The 17,499-nt window shown below is 35.4% G+C and overlaps 1 protein-coding gene across 1 annotated transcript in view; it reads right to left on the bottom strand.

Moving 5' to 3' along the window:
- Window positions 1-277: 277 nt before the first annotated feature.
- Window positions 278-17,499, bottom strand: part of TMTC2 (transmembrane O-mannosyltransferase targeting cadherins 2) — a 235,952-nt gene continuing 218,730 nt past the window's right edge. The window contains exon 12 of the mRNA XM_063154949.1: window positions 278-3,199. Within this exon, the coding sequence (XP_063011019.1) occupies window positions 3,020-3,199 (180 nt within the window). The 3' untranslated portion in view covers window positions 278-3,019. The remainder of the gene's footprint in view (window positions 3,200-17,499) is intronic.

Consider the following 17,499-nt stretch of genomic DNA (forward strand, 5'->3'; position numbering starts at 1 on the left):
TCCTACAGAGTTTAGACACAATAATCAAATATGATAGTTATCATATCCCTTTGGCCAGATTTAGTGAGTATAAATATTAAAAAATGCTTTCAGGGAACCTTTTTGAAAATATCCCTGAAGTCTAATTCCAATAGAGTTTAGAAGAAAGCCAAACGTGACATGTTGTATTTTACACTATCCAGTTCTCCCACACACAAAATAATAGATTACTAATTAAATTAGAACAATTAAAAAACTCAGAGTGCTGTTACAGTAACACAAAGGAATACACAGGATATTAGTTATCAATGCTTTATTATTGAAAACAAAATTGAAATTCTTTTATCTGGCACATAAACAATTATTTCTACAAAAAGGAAAGCCTACAAATCTGATAATTTATACAAATAACAGTTTTTCAAAAAATAAAATTTTAATTTAGTAAACTTGTCTTGTGCTCTTTTTTCTCTTTTTCTTTTTTTAGCACTGTCTGCAATAATCCACCACAAATCCCTGAGCAGAGAGACATATTTTAAACATGTTTTAAATTTATCCCAAAAGAAGAAAGTTATCAAGCCCAGACCTATATTAAAAAAATGTATTCAGGGACATTCTTGGTAAATTTATGGTAGTCCTTTTTTCTTTTTCTTTTCTTTTGTTGTTGTTTTTTTTTTTTTTTTTTAAAGAAACAAACAAAACCAGTTATCAATGCAAGCATGACACCATATCACAGGAGTGCTCCCCTCTTCCCCCTTTTTGTGCAATGAATAAAAATTAACGAACAAGAAAAAGTACAAGTTGAAGGAGACAAATAACCTGGTGAATGATTAAGACCAAGAAGCCATCAAAGTTTGATGGCTGTTGAGCAAATAAAGCTGCAGGATACCACAGTTCTATACCAAGCTCAGTTACAGTTACTATCTATTTCTATACCTTTTCCCAGAAAGTCAGTAAAGCAGGAGAATAAGTTCAAGCTACCATTGTATTCTAACACTGGTTTCAACGATCAAGTAGAAATTCAACTTTTGATCCTTCAGTTTTGCTTTTCCAGCAAGAACATTATTTGAGAAAAACTTGACACACTCCACAAAACCAAACAATCTTGCCCCTCTGGCCTTTCTGGTGGGCCAGTTGTAAACTTAGCAACTTATGGTATTTTAGTGAGCAAGAGGAAAGAAAAGGAAATACACATAACTACAGTTTTTCTACTATACTGACTTTGAAACAGCTATTCCCCAATCTATTTCAATACAGATTTAAAATCCAAGTGTAAGGGTAGAATGACCAAGAAGGTAGAGTATAACTGAAGTGTTCCCTTTCCCATTCGGTACATACAATAATCACAAAACAAATGCAAGTAAAACCAAATAAAGGAAATAGCAACATTAGAGACTGTTATGTTAATGACAGGTAACATTGCTGCAGTCAAGTAATAAATAAATAAATACAGCAAGGTGTTCTTCTCTACAATTTTGTTGGAACGGTGCTCAACAGTTAAAAAGGAATACATAAACTAAAAACCCCAAACCCCTTTTCAGTAATAAAGAGTTTTTAGCAGAAGATCCTGAAGAAGCTTCAGTTCAAGGTGCTCTACCACTTTAACATTTTATCTATCTTTATGAAAGGAATACTGAAGCAGATACCAAAGGGCCATTAAATGAAATAGTAAATTTTCTTACAAACAATAATACTTATTCCAAAGAAAGAAAGCAGTTAACAAATGGCCTGGAAAAAAGAATTACTAAAGCTTCAAATACTTCGATTTAAAATAAATTATTTTGACATTTAAGATTGAAGACTAAAACAGTAATGAGGCTAAATCATTCTGAAACAGAAATAAATTGAACCTCACCAAAAGCATATTTAGATATTTGACAGCTCTGCTGCTAGCATGTATCAGAATACAAACAGAATGCTAATATTTGGTTAGAATCTGAATGGGTTTGTTTAAAACACTAACAAATACGAAAAGTAACTGGCAATCACCATTACTGATTCCTCTCAATCTACACTATTTGAAGCATGATCGAATCGAGTCCCTTCAGTTATTTGCTATCCTCATCAATGCATAACATTCCTTTTTCTCTGAGGTGCTCATGAAGCCTCATTTTACCTACCCACTAATATTTTCAAATCCCATTTTAAGTAGTAATTGCAAAAACAAAATATGCAGAGTCCAATTTAAAGTTGGATTTATCTCATAGCAAAGTAAAGAGAGTCAAACACAGTATTCTATAATACCAATTATTTTTTTCTAAGATGACAGTCTGACCACACTGATTTGGTATCAGGGCCAACATCCCTCTTGCCTGTATTACTAAATCACACCTCTGGTCCTTTTTTTACTAGCCTGCATACTACATCAGATGTAGAATGCAGACAGCTTCTTGGTCATTCTGTCTACCTCACAGAGATTTGACTGTGTATCTCAAGAAAAATGCACTATTAGCTAAGAAGCTGAATTAACAGGCATACTCTCAGTAAACAACTTGCAATGCCGTCATCTAATCATGTGACAGGTTTGAAAAAAATGGGCCATGTAAGCTGTGAAATTGGCTAGCAAGTGGTTCAAAAGTGAGATACAGCAGCATTAAGACAAACTGCAAACACACTGGATTTAGTACACATTTTAATGAGTTACAGTACCAGCAAAATACTTTGACCTACTATTACCACTTTAACTCCCATATGGTTTAGTGTATACTGTGTGATTTTCCCTTCATATTTCTATGACAGCATACATTTCAAGTACCCACCCAAAAGTAAGCAATATGGGATTTGCAATTATTTATCAAATATACTGAAACAACTTCTCTCACGTGCCATTGTTCCAAATACATTTGCTGCGTAACAAGTTCTTCATGAATCCCTCAAAGTCTCCCTTTTTCTATTTCTCTGGCAGAATAGCCTCTCCTAGCAGCAATTAGGACCTCAGATCCTTGCAGACAAGTCCAGCAAGTTCTCTGACCTGACAACTCTGTGGAAGTTCAAGTTCTTGGGTTTAATCACTCTAAGGTAAAGTAGTTCAGAGTTTTCATCATCATGTTTTGGATGTTTTCAAACCTTGTTTCTCCATGATATTCCACAATTTGCGAAGATTGGACTGGGTGATGACATCATCAGGTTTAAGTTGAAGAGCAAGGAGGTAGTTTTCTTCAGCCTCTTTCAGTTTGCCATTCAGATGGAGAATGGCTCCAAGATTCATTAGGGCAGCTGGATACTGGTACCAATAAAAAAAAGAAGGAGGAATATTACAAATATTTTCAATTTTTCTTTTTAGACAATCTTCTTCCACTTAAATTACTCCCTTATGTTTGCTGATTTTTCATGGAAGCAATTTAGTAATTTAAGCAAATACAGATAACAAGAAAAAGTTTCTGAACAGCTGCTGTGTAGTTTGTGCTTTAAACAGGTCAAGCTCTAGTGCCTACAGACATAAGACTTCTCTCTTTAATGAGAAAACACAGAACTCAAAAAGCTTTAAATGTGGTAATGTTGGCATAACACAGATTCCAAGAGAAAATTAAAGTAATCCAAGAGTGAATTAGCAACAAGAATTTAATTTTAATCAAACCCCTTGCCAATAAAGAGTTTATAATCATTGGGAATAATTAACACAATAATAATTGGAACTTATCCCTTTCTTCTCTTTGTCTTAATTGTAACTGGCAAGAAATACAGCCTGCTCTCAGATTCTAAGGATGTCCAGGGGTTCTAGGATATCCATTTAGATTCAGGTTGTGGCAATTATTTCTTAAGGAATAATTGAATAAAATTAACAGCAGTGGAAAAATGCTATTTTAATAACAAAAATGTTAAAATTTTGTAACAAATCAATTTAAAATCTTATGTTACTAGAATTTTTTTCATGTTTAGCTAAGACAAAATGCTTAGCTTGTTTTTATTTTTTTCATCTCAAGGTTATTCCATTATGAAATAACAGGTTCTTCATGATAATAGCATGCCAGTCACTGGAATTAACAAATATTACAAGGGCAGAAAAGCAGATTTATGAAGCTGAAGAGTCTAACCTATCTTTTAGCAAGCACCAAGGTATTCACATCCTAGTGAGAGCACAGTAAAGGCATTTGTCAAACCAGTGCTTTGCATTTTAAAGAAAAATGGGAAAAAAATGCCACACAAAGCTCACCATGGTTCTCACTCCCAGGTCAGCCTAAGTTTCAATGAGCTTTAGGAAAACTCACTTTCAAAGTCACATAGTTCTGCATCAGAGGATAAGTGTTTCAAGCCACCACTCATCAGCGTTCTGCTCAAAATAATATTCAAAATGTGAATGGCATATCAATTTCAGATGACTGTGAGGGTGTGTTAGTGTGCTTTAGGAGCTCTCCAGTGACAATAACTTCAGGAAAGTGGTTAGACACTGGAACAGGTTGCCCGGAGAAGCTGTGGAAGTGTTCAAGGCCAGGTTTGATGGGGTTCTGAGCAGCCTGGTCTAGATGTCCCTGCTCAAGGCAGGAAGATTGGAATTGATGATTTTCAAGGTCCCAAACCATTTGATGATTGTATGAAAATACATTAGGTAGAAGGTCAATAAAATATGTACTACAGTTGGTCTCCCAGACTGATGTGGCAATAGGAAATCATTACGATGAGGAAGACTTACCTTTGTTCCAAGGCTTTCCACTACAAAGTAAAACTCATTACTCTTATCCTTTTTAAGCAAGCTCCAACAAAATCCCTATAATTCTTATGTCCAAAACCCAAATTTTGTGGTGGAAATGTTGTTCAGATAATTCCAATGCTGTATATTCTCATACTATATATTAATATTTTCTCAGCTTTCTTCTTGCTTCTTTTAACGTAGTAATACACACATCACAAAGTCTCATAAAGAACTGTGATGCATCAAATTTTCAGAACAAATGGCTTACAGAGTTTCAAAATTAAGCAAAACAAAATTAGTTCAGCTCTCCTTATTGTAAACATCACAATGCTAATGAAGCGGAATCTGAAGATGTAATTTTTAGATTTACTTTTTCTTGCCTTACCCTGACAGATTTTTTCCACCTTCTGTAAGTCATTCTACTGTGAATCAAACAAACAAAAATCCCAGCTGGGTTTTATACAGTTTTATCAGTTCAATACTCTTCAAAAGAAGGGAAAGTAGGCCCCTGAAACGTAATCTATGCTACAAGTAACTCATATTGGCAGCCATATTTTCATAGCTCCAACTTTGAAATGCCAGTCTTGCAGACTGTTTTGTTATTAAATAATATACTCCTTAATTGCAGATGTTCAGGGTGCTAACTGATGTTATTAAAGTGAAGAATGCTTGGAAATCAACTCCCATGTACATTGATGACTGTCTAAATACCCCCCACATCTAATTCATTATTAGACTTCAGCTTGTTTGAGAGAATTTTCTCAAATCATGAGTAGGAATGTCCATTCCCTCTAGTCATCCTATTTCTTTCTTTAATGATAGTTCATGAATGAAAAAGCTTTCCTGAAGTTATTGACACAGAGCTGTCACCTCACTTGAATTGAATAACTATGTGCGTGTTTGCACTGAGACAAAGCTTACAACGGATAAGGACTAAAAATATCTTAAACCTAGAAAAACTCATAGAAATGAGGCACATGTTCAAATGTGCTCAGGGCTAATTCTACAGCATTCACAAAACTTACTGTGCAGGAAATAACTCATATGGCTTCCAGAATTCCTCCCCATTTCCTCCATACCCTCCTGAAAATATGGTGTGTGTATGGGACTAATCAAGAACATCATATATGTAAGACCATATGCCTAGCTAAGAAACTCTCCTACCATCATGTCTTTAATTTGATACATAATTTCACAAGAGCAAGCAACAAAACCAAATAAAATCAACAAACTGCATACCTTTTAATCGAAATTTTCCTACTTCTACACATCATTTGTGATTTCCTGCAGGCCAAACAAATTCTAGGATTCTAGGCCATTAATGTTCTACACAAAGGTATCCACGGAAAATGTGAACTGATAAATCATTTCAGGTATGAACTGAAACAGTCTAACTTCTTTACATTTCAAATAAGGAAGTGCACAGGATTTTGGAAAGACTGCTCCCTAACTTTCTAGGATAACAGCTGCCCCAACATTTATGGTTTATTCTAACAGTCTAAAATTCTAAAATAAGAACTTGGCACATTTGCAAGATTGTTCATCAGTGGCATTGCTCTCTGGCATTTAAAAAGGATGGTCAGAGGATAAGAGAGCAAGAGACATTTGCTGTAGTTTTGCTTCACATAGATTGTCTTTTATTAAAGACAGCTGATAAAACTTTTCAGTACGTTAACAAAGGCAGCAGCTACCACTGCAATAACACGGGACTTGTAGCACTGTATAACAAATGACACCACCTACTACTTCAGAGGCTTGAAAGGAGAAACAGGCCTGCCTTCATTTCCTTCTGGAGACAGATGCTTTACATCAAAAATAGCTGACTGGCATTTCTATTGAGGTTATAAATGCTGCCTTTTATGGTCTATTTGGAATTATTCCCATTATTAGCATTTTACCGTGGTGTGCTTGTTTCCTTAGTGGGTTTTGAGGGCGGTGGGGGAAGGTGCTCATGGGGAGGAGGGAAAAGGAATAACAGATTAGTTAATGAATAATGAAATAACACAAGGCAAGCATTTAGTTGCCTGAGGTGGTTTTGGTTTACACTGATGACAATTTTTTCAGATTTTCCCTTAAGTACCAAAATTAAAGGAGAGCACTGGGACTTATCAAAAAGGACTTATCAAAAAGTCCTCTCTAAAATTAGAGAACTATAGAATCTTCAAATGACTCAAAATAATTTGGAGTAGTATTTCAGGATTACACTACTGTAAGCATATACAGTACTGGACCCCCAAACAGAATAAATCTTAATGACATAGAAGATGAACTGCCTTCTTGTTCATCATCTTGGCTACACAGACAGCAAATGCCATAGCAGTACAGTCCCAAACACAAAAAGACAATTTTACTCCTACATGATCAAGTTACAGAGAGAGAAACTAATACACAAACACTTACTCTAGCACAAATGTATGTTTTGCATGGCAGAGGAGTATGAAAAAAGAACAGCCCAAACACAAGCAAGGAAATCAGAAATTGTTTTCCTCAAAGCTCTGCTTACAGATCACCTTCTCTGCTCAACACTACAGAAATCAGGGCAGTAGATTCAGAGATGAAAGAGCATTTTGTTGATGCTGGGGTACTTCTAAGGAAATTATGGCAATTTTTACCCCAGTAGAATCATAAGTGCAAGATGCTTCTCAAATACCCACTTTAAAGAGTCACTGAAAAGATGTTGCCAAAGTCCATCTTGCTCTTAAGGAATTACTGCTGTGTCTGATACTGTAGATGCTCCAAAACAACCCCAGGACTGTTGAATAAATACTGTAATAAATGTGGCCAACCTACCAGAAACACAGAGGTTGTGTATTGTTTTTAAAAATTGCAATCAAGGACACTTTTTCTTTTAAGAATTTCTTTTGAGTTAAAGAAGGACACAAAACATCAATCACAAATGAATATTTCATGCCAGCATTTTGAGTTTAAAAGAGGTGAAAAATTCAGATATTTCTCTTTGATAACTGAAGGCACATAGGTGGTACAATGACTGAGTAGTCAAACAGCAGAATATTAGGTCTAGAATGGCTCACTAGGCATGAGAGAAAATCATGCTGGACTGCTGCATCTGATCAGTGGCCACTAAGTAATCTGCTGTCATGCCCTTTTTTATCCTTCTGCAGTGATAGCAAGAATTTTCTCTTGAACTTTTACTACTGGTGGAAGGAAAAAGCAGGGGAGGAACATGCTGAGAGACAACTGCTGCCAACTGCATCTTATTATCCATTGACAACACACAAAATCTTCAGTGGCTCATGGAAACAGACATTTTTATCAGAATGATCTGGTGTTCTCAGATAAACCAAGCAGCAGTTATGGAGAGAGACTCATGTTTCTACCTGGTTCTCTACACTACTAACCTGGTTCTCACTACTACTAAGCCTCTAAAGCACAGCATTTTGCATGTGCTGTGTCTGGCATTTTGTCACAAACAGTACATGAATCACAACTAAGACACTGATCTCCCATAAGCTGGCTAAGACAAAAGTCAATTGTCTAGGTACTGATAATTTGGTGCAAAAAACATTCTGGATCAAGATGACAGGATGTATTGCAAAGTAGTACGGATCAGACAGAATGAAAAAGCTAAAATAGCTAAAATTCAAAGTTAAAAGGGATTTCTGGTGTCCTCAAACCAGAAAGCAAAACATTCAGTTCTGCTGGAAAACAAATAAAACAACCAGCATCTTTGCAAGCTCTTAAAATGGAAAAATGCCCTGCAACTTTTCCTCTACAAAAGTTAAGTACATCACTTAAATTTCAAATCTGCTTATGAACAATTTTAGTAAGTATGCTTTTGTGTCAACAACAGCTTTCAGTTTAAACAGTTAAGAGGGGAAATGGAGAAGAAAACATTCACCCTGCCAGTATTAATTTGAACACAGAGCACAGTTTCTGCTAATACAACCACTGTTGTATTAGTCAGAAATGGACCTAGACATATGTGCTGCAAAGGGAATCTGTGTCCCTATTTAATTACCTTAAGAATGAGCAACATAAATAGCTATATACATTCAAAGAACAATAGACCAAGGATCTGGAGGGGAGTGGATCTGATCCTTGTATTCAGTCATCATTTTTAAGAGTAGTATGTTCTTAACACCAAATAGAGAATCACCATACCTATTATTTACTAACATGTCATTAAACAGAGACCTCATTCATTGTTCACCAAATTAACAAATTATTGATTTCCAGGGAAGATACACACCCTGCAGAAAAAAAAGGACCTCCAAAGAAAGAATAAATAAATAAAGACATTTAAAAAAGTAAATAGGAATTAAATAGTTTCTGTTGAACACTATCTATATATAGTCTCAGGTGAGGATAATATATTATGATAATAAGGTAGAAAACCAGATTGATTTAATACCTGGTCACCTTAACAGCTGATGATACTACAAATATATTAGGTCATGCATATTTTTTTTTAGGTTTTTTTTCTTTTAGACTTGGATACTCTCATCTGGACACCTAAAGCAGATGACACTTTAACCCACCTGGTGAAAGGAGGATATGCATGGAAATTATATGCATCTAACCTTGTGCATTTTGAAACACTGGAGACTTTCCTATCTCAAATTGCAAACTACATGATATGTACATTTAAAGCCAGAAATTAAAAAGAGAAGGAAGGGTTTCTCACCCTCTTTTTTCCTATTTATTGGTGACAGATGTGGGAGTCTTCATCCACAAGTATATCATGAAATTACTCAGTTTGTTGCTGGATTGAGACATCAGTATCATTAAGGAAACCCACAGCTGTGAGTCAGGGAAGAGTTCTAGACTTGGCATAGGAAGGAAGCATCAAGCAGTCTACTTTGTTTCTCAGTAGGGGAAATTTTACTATCAATGTTCTCCAGCCAGTGGAGTTTTTTTCCCTTCAACATCTTGTTCATCTCAACCTCTAAGACTGCTCAGCATATTATAAATATAGTTATCCAAAACCAAACAACCATATATGGATACATGCTACATCTTGATGCTGAAAAACTAGCTACCATTGGCCTTTATGTAAGTTCAGGGCAGGCCAGTTTACAGATCAGCAAGTTAACAAAAGCATGTGTTACAACTGTTAGAGGCTGTCAGGATCCTAACAACAGCTGAAAACATCCCACAAAAATGTACTTACACTTGTAATTTCTGTGTATCTAGACGTTTTTTCCCAATGGTCATGCATCAATGGCTTTGGTTTATGCTTAAGAAGCCTCCTAGTAATCACTCAGTTTATATGGAAACTGTGATGGGCATTTTTAGATAACATACTTGTATTACCACAATAAAAGCTAAAGAGGAACATACGTTATGAGCATTTCATATTATGGTTGTATTAAAAAAAAAAAAAGGTAACATTTTCCAGACCTCAAAGTGTTTCTAATTAAACTTCTTTGCTTTCCAGCTTAAATGTTGTCATCAGTATAGGATAGGATAATCTTATTCAGTTTTTCTCGCAATTTAGGATTCCATTTAAAACAAAAAACCCAAATCACTTCAATTTTGTTTATAGGAATCCAACTGTCTTCAATTTGATGATTTTAATATATAGTTATGATTATGTTATAAAACACTTAACAACTTATTTACCTTGTACAGCATAAATATGCTGCATACTAAGTAGGAAATCTATGCTTCAGGCAAATGAAAAGCCCGATGAACAGAAATGTCATCTGTACTATCATAATGACAAATAGAAATTGCTCAAAATCTTTCACTAACAGAATTCTGTCCTATTAAAACAAAGTAAGTTTATTAAAATGAAAATCAATTTGTGAGTAAATGTATTTTTACCTGCACTTTCTTTCTAAACCTTGGAAAACATAAAAGCAAAGGGCTTTGTGTTGTTGCCTAAAGACAAAGCCCACTTTTAAATTAAAAGAAATGTAAAAAGTTAAAAAAATATAATGTACTTCACCCCAGCAGCTCACATGCAGGGCTGATTAGAATAGCTGTCCACACAAACACAATCAAAACTGGCTAATCTTCAAAGAAAAGTCTAATACACAGATCATCAGAATTTTTAATCACAATTATTCTCACACTATTAGCATTAAAACATGTTCGTTTTTCCAATCAAATAAAGTGCCATTAGAAAATGACTGCTGAAAATGAATGCATTATCCACTTATTTTTGCCCAGATACACAGAGAAGCTTGTAAGCTTTTCCAAGATGCTTGTGACAGGCATATTACATTAAAGTTCTATTTTCGAGCAGAATAGACAACAACTGCAGTTTCAGAAAGAAGCAATGTTAATTTCTAGCCTTGAAAATTTAACTAGGTTCTAGTTAGGGGAATCTCAATGTAATGAGGTTTCCAATATTTCGACTCAAATGTTCAGTTTAACATTAAATTTCCAACAAGCCTTTGCACCTTTGGCTGACAACTGAATTAAATGCTTGAGAACTAGACTAATATTGGTATAACTGTATGTTTTCCCAAACTATTTATGTACTTACAGTCAAAAGGCATTGCTTTTAGGCACATTGTATAAACCATTATGCAACTTGACATACCTGCTCTGAGCACAAAGAACAATAATCTTGGTAACTTTTTTAAGGCTTTCATCATGCACAATTGTTATTAAGACAGTTCACAGACAAAGTGTGGTCTTAGAGTATTACAGAAAAGAAAATGCTAGGACTTTTTGAGGCATTGCATCTTTTTCTTCTCTTTGTCCTTTCTCATCTGGCACCTATCACTTCCATGCTTTTTACCTAATGCAATACGCTTATGCCCAAACTTGTCTTGAGTTTGATTTTTACACACAGAATTATGAGAGCAGCTGAGAAAAGAGGCACGTACTAGAGGTTCTTTGCAAAATGCTGAATTACAGTGTAATCCATAAAAATTCATGCCTTACCTTTTGGCAGCCAGTAACTTGCAGGTGTCCCCTGTACAGTATTAAGCAATTAAAAGCATACTACATATAAAAATTATTAACTTCCACAGAAAGTGCACAGATTTAATTTTTATCCTTACATCTTAAAGATTTCAGGGCTGCAGTTTCTAAAATTTGGTCTTTTGATCATTAATAGTAAGACCACTAATTGCTCACTAGGCTTTTAGAAGGTTGTGGCTTCTAAAAAACCAAAATTACTTGCAGCTAGGGTAGCCTTGTTTACCACATCTGAATAATGACACATGTGTTTACAGTAATTAATATCAATAATAGCAGGACACGATCAGTGGTAAGTTACACATTCTACTCTGAAAGACTGCACATGATGCAGCATATGCTGTTTATCAAACAGAAGTTTTCTGTATTTGTCAAACTAAAATTTTAAGAAATGGACACATGAAGCAACAATTTAAGTAATATTTTCTTTTTGTAAAAGCATTAAATTAATTACTTCAAAGGCACAAGAGGACAATTAATAGTTGCAAAACTAGCACCAATTCCTGCCTCTGAAATTCAGTGTTAGAAATTATTCAGTGAAACCAGATGCTTGCTCCAAATTGGAACAGATAAAACCCTCTATGGCTGGGGCAAGGTATAATCCAGAGCCAGTAGAATTGCTAAGCAATTTTGTAGTTGATGACTCAGATTATTTTGCCTCAATTTTACAACAACTATCACTCATTCTATTGAACACCACAGGATCCCACAGAAATTAACTTAGGGTTCTACCAGTGAACTTTCTGTTCAAGCTCATTTTTCCACCCAAACCAAAAAGTTTGTCTGCTGTGCAATTTCCATAATCTCTGCTCAGAGAGCACTTTCTTCCTCTATTATGGGTAACACATTCGACTTGTGAACTAGTCAGCAAAAAATCTCAAAATCTCTAGCAATGTAGCTATCTGATTAGAATTTTCCAAGCAGATTTAAGGAAGTATCATGGATGTTTCAAAAGGGACAGAACATGTCTGATAATTTTAAGTGCGTTTAAATGCAGTCAGAATGTGAAAAAATGAAGTAGAAAACTTAGTTGCAATAAACTTCCACCAAATAACTCCACTATAAATATATTAATCATTCACCTCCATAGAATCTAAGAGACATACAGCAAATCTTCCTATGGAATTTAATACAGGGGTTTTATTGTAGATTTTATTTATTGTTGCTGCTTTATTGGAAGAAGTTTATATTTTCTTTCATGCTGTAATTGTTTGCAATGAGCTTGAGGCAGCCAGATGTTGAGGCAACTGGCACTGTTACAAACCAGAATGCCAGATTAAAGTTATTTATTGTTAAGGAAGACAATCCTTACTGGAACACCTGAAGAATTAGTAAAACTTCCTCAGCCTAGTAATAAAGCTGTTCATTTTAGGGGAGACATTTCAATAGGGTAGGTACAATGGATTGCACATTTGCTCTCCAGTAAATCTAACTGTGGTACACAGAATCATGTGAATGCAAAATGAAGAGGTAGCCAATAAAAAGTGAGGTTCAGACAGTTTCAAAAAGGGACTGTTCCTTGGGGGAAACAAGCAACTCTCCATCTCCTCCCCACTGAACCTTCTTATTTGCAGGCATCTGATCTCTGGACACTTTCTGACGCAAAAATGTGTTCAAACTGATACTGAAGTTATTTTCAAAACCAAATACAAACCAAATTACTTCATACAGACACCTGCCACCCATCCCCTTCCTAGCACTCTGCAAAAGTACAGTTCTTCTCAGGCAGATCTCAGACCAAAACCAGCCTCACTGCAGGGCATTTCTCCTCTTTACACAAAATTACATTCAACCTAAAGGTGTGGGAGGGTGGGGGAGAAGACCTCTTGCAGCAAAACCATCTTGTGAGAAAGAAACTTTCTCCAGAACTTGTAGGGGAAAAAAAATCTAGTAGGATGTGTCAATACACAACTAAAAAACATTCCTAGATTGAGAAATACATCAAAAATACAGATTAGGAAGAAAATTAAGAAATTATTTATTGCAAAACATCCTATTGAGAATGTATAGTTGTTGGTTTATTTAATGGGCATTAAACTCACATTCTTATGAGTTCTAATTGCGTGATAAATCCCTTGCATTGTTTCTAGAATCAGCACTAGAACATTCTATTAGGAAAAGCCTGGCTGGATTCTCTTTTAATTGAGCTCAAACAGATGGTTTAATTTCTGAAATGCTAATCTGCTGGTGTGAGTTCTCTATTTCATGGCACTTTATTTCTGATTGACACCAAGGGCAAATTTTCCAGGCAAAGGCAATCTCGCTCTCTCCAGGAGCTGACGTAGGCAGCTCAGTATTCCCTGCCATATTACTATCAGAGTGTAAATCAAAATTAAGTGCATAAATCTACCCATGAAACACCAATTCTTCAATTCCACAATTTCAGCATCTTCAAAAACTACTACCCCTCATCATCTCAAAGCATAATGATTTGTTTTATTGAATTCAATAGTACAAATCTAGACTATTTAGTTTCTTATTAATTAGTTTCAAAAACCTAATTTTCAAATTATTCAGTAAATTAACATCACAGCTGAGTACAAACACAAACATTGTGCAGTTCTTTTCATTCTTGAAGTGTAAGCACAGGAAAAAAAGACTATCTGCCTACTAAGATGTGGAAGAAAAACACTAAAATGATAGATGAAACAAATCTGCACTCGAAGGGACAGGCCTAGCAGACTTTACATCTTTTTTTTCTTTAAGCATTTTTGGTGATGGACTGAACATATCTATACATGAGATAAAGACTACATGAGATAAAGACTGGCATAATGAAAATACATATTAAAAATAATGCAAGATTTTCATTTCAAGTTAACTGAGGTACAGTCCTACAAAATTTCTGAATCAAAGTCTTGACAATGAAATAACTCAAGTATTATTTGGTATAAGAATGCCTCCACTTTGGAGAATTTATGAACTATCCAAGGGTTACATCATCTAATGGTACTGGAAGAACATGGGTAGGTGCCCAGAGAGAAACCAGAATGTATAAATTAATACTTCCCTGATTAACTTCTTGAGAAACATACTACACCAACAATAAACATGTATGATTTTTGTGAAAACATGGTGATTTTTTTTTTTTGGAGATTTAGTCACATAACATTTTGAACCTGTGGGCAACAGAGCCTACAGTGGAAAGTGGTTGCATTAACCAAGGAGCCCTGGGGTACTGGGGTTTTTTTTAACTTTTATTTTTGCGTGAAGAAAAGACTTTATTAGCAAGCACACAAGGGATTGCCATCAGACATACTAAAAACCTGGTATGACCTGTGTGCTAAGTAAACAGCATATGAATTATCAGAGTGTTTCCTTCTCCCAGACTACATGCTTAGCACAAAATTAGCGTTTCAACCATTCTTGGTAAGAGTAATTGACTATTTATTGGAGTTCTAAAGGTTAAATAAATAAGAAAGGGGGAGTTAGTATATAGATGCCTATTTCCAGCATTTGTTTCCCCTTTAGTAAAAGCATGTCTATACATTTCCCTGTTCATGAAGTCAAAAGACTTGGAAAATACATTACGTCAATAATTAGACTTAGTAGAAGGACTAATATTTATGGGAATTTTGTAAACATTTTTATAGCTAAGTATGAAATTTAAAACACTCTGAATTACCATAACAATGAACTTCTGGCTTACTTTGCCAAGTGTTCCTGGGTATGCAGCTTACTGCTTGGAAGGAAAACTTTAAGCTAAGGCCAGCTCATAGGTGCTTGCATGCTTCCACATGAAGTCAGAACATAGAGAGTTCAATTTATCTCACATATGCAGGAGAAACAGAAGCAATTCTAAACAAGTCAGTAGTGGCATTGCAATGCAATATCGGTATAAGCAAAAGAAACTTGAATGAATATATTTTCATTTCAGTCATTTAGAACTTGCACAGACAAAATAGCTCTGTATTGATTAGAATATCAATGTACAACAAATTATTCTAGATGGGAAATAAACAGCAACTTAAACGCATTTTAATTCGATTTCAAAGCTCGCAAATTACACTGAGCAAACCAATTGATCTTAGACATTTGTGTGTTTAACTGCTTGTATAATCAGGAGAGCACAAATCAACTCCCCATAACCTAGCTCTCACAAAAGTGAAAATGAGAGCTGTAATGACGGGATTTCCTGCTTGTTCCTCTACATCTTACACAAAGATGGATCACAATATTGAGAACTAGATTTAAGTATTCTATAATTGCCCAAAAGCACATTCAATCTTTGCTTTTACAGAGCTGCTACAATGCAGGAGAAAACACACATACAATTTTCCGTGGTAAGGCAATAAATATTCTCATGTATTTCCCAAAGGAAATTCAGTGTTTTCAGCTGAGTAAATCAGTTTTCAAATTATATAACTCATTCTGATATTGTATTTCAGGTACAGGTAAATATCCCCATTCCAGTAGCCTGTATTCTTTTCTTTGTCCCTTGATAGAGGTCACAGGGATGGAAAACACTACATGAGGCTTTTTCTTTCTTCTGTTTTATTTTTTTTAAGGTGGGAGACACTAATCTCTGCTGGAGCAGGAATACTTTAAGATTCAGAGCAACACATAAGCCTATCTTGAAGCTGACAATTGTGCACAACAACCACCCCAAATGTGTAATAAAAATATTTTGGAGGGCCGTGAACAAATATAATTGCAAATACAGAAAGAAATAGTTTTGTTCAAAAGAATAAACATTTTTTTTCCCAAATAGCTGGATGTAAATAATGTATCTGCCCTGGACTTAGTTTCAGACAAGAAGGATATGAAAGGGGTGAAGCAAAACAAAAACACAAGAAAATTGAGTTGCAGACTAGTAAGATTTTACAAAGCTCAAGAGGAGCAGAGAGACTTTGTGCATGGATAAACTCTTTACTTGGGGAAATATTGCCATTTCTGTGCAAATACTGAAGAGTCTTCATACTGGAAATGAAGGGAATCTTGCATTCAGTTAATTTGCTCGAATTTTTCTGTTCTGCACAACCTTTAAGCTAGGTCACCCTTGCACTACACACACTGAAAAATGTCACAGATATTCTGATATCAAATCTCAGAGTCATTTTTTCATGGTGTTTCAATAGGGACAGTCCAAGCAATTTACAGTAACCAAGAAAGGGCTCTCTTAACCTTTTGAGATCAGAGAGTGATGTCCTCTTTTCAATAAGGATGTTCCACTACCTCCTCTCCCAGTGAAGCTAATCCCTGCCTAAGCTGAATCTGTCTGAATTCAAACTAAAAAAAAAAAAAAATAAAAACATGTCATCTGGAAATACAGTTCTCATCACTCATGCCTTTTCCTCTTATTAGGAAACCACAGTACCTGCTTTAGTGCCTGAAAGTCCTACACACCCTGTAACAATTGGTTCAGTCTTTAGCAGGAAGAGAAGAAGAACTGGATCCTGGGAAGTTTTCTTTTTCCTCACACCTTCAACAGGAGCAAAGAAAGGAGGCATTTTCAGGAAGCCAAGAGCACTGCTGGGCTGGAAGGAATCCACAGCCATTCACATTATTGAAGCAGAAAGTTTGGCACACTTGAGAGGAAGCCTTAAACAATGCCAGGCTTAGCAGCAACTGGTGCTGGTAGTAGGAAGATGTGCAGCCCTGACAAAGGGCAGGAGAAGCTGGGAGCTCAGAGGGCACATGGGCAGTCAACAGAAGCTCCTTCTACTCCACTTTCAGTACAGGCAGACAACTAAACAGATGGATCAGCTGTACTTAAAAATACAGCTCTGTGGTCATCCTATAACACCAGTAGATAAAGCTAAAATATTACCATGTGTTCATTATTTTGAATGAATAAGTAAACAGGCAGAACAACATTTTAAAACAAGGATTTGCAGCTGTAAATTTTCATGTTTTACTGACAATAATACATGGTGTTAAAACCATATATATATTGTTTCTCTAGGGAATTATGTCAGCTTTATCTGCACTATGGTCCAGAAACCAGGAGTATGGATGGCAAGGGACCCTAGTTACATTTGAATAACAGGGACTAGGCA

This window comes from Melospiza melodia, chromosome 4 (assembly GCF_035770615.1).
Source record: "Melospiza melodia melodia isolate bMelMel2 chromosome 4, bMelMel2.pri, whole genome shotgun sequence".
In the NCBI taxonomy this organism is placed as follows: domain Eukaryota; kingdom Metazoa; phylum Chordata; class Aves; order Passeriformes; family Passerellidae; genus Melospiza; species Melospiza melodia.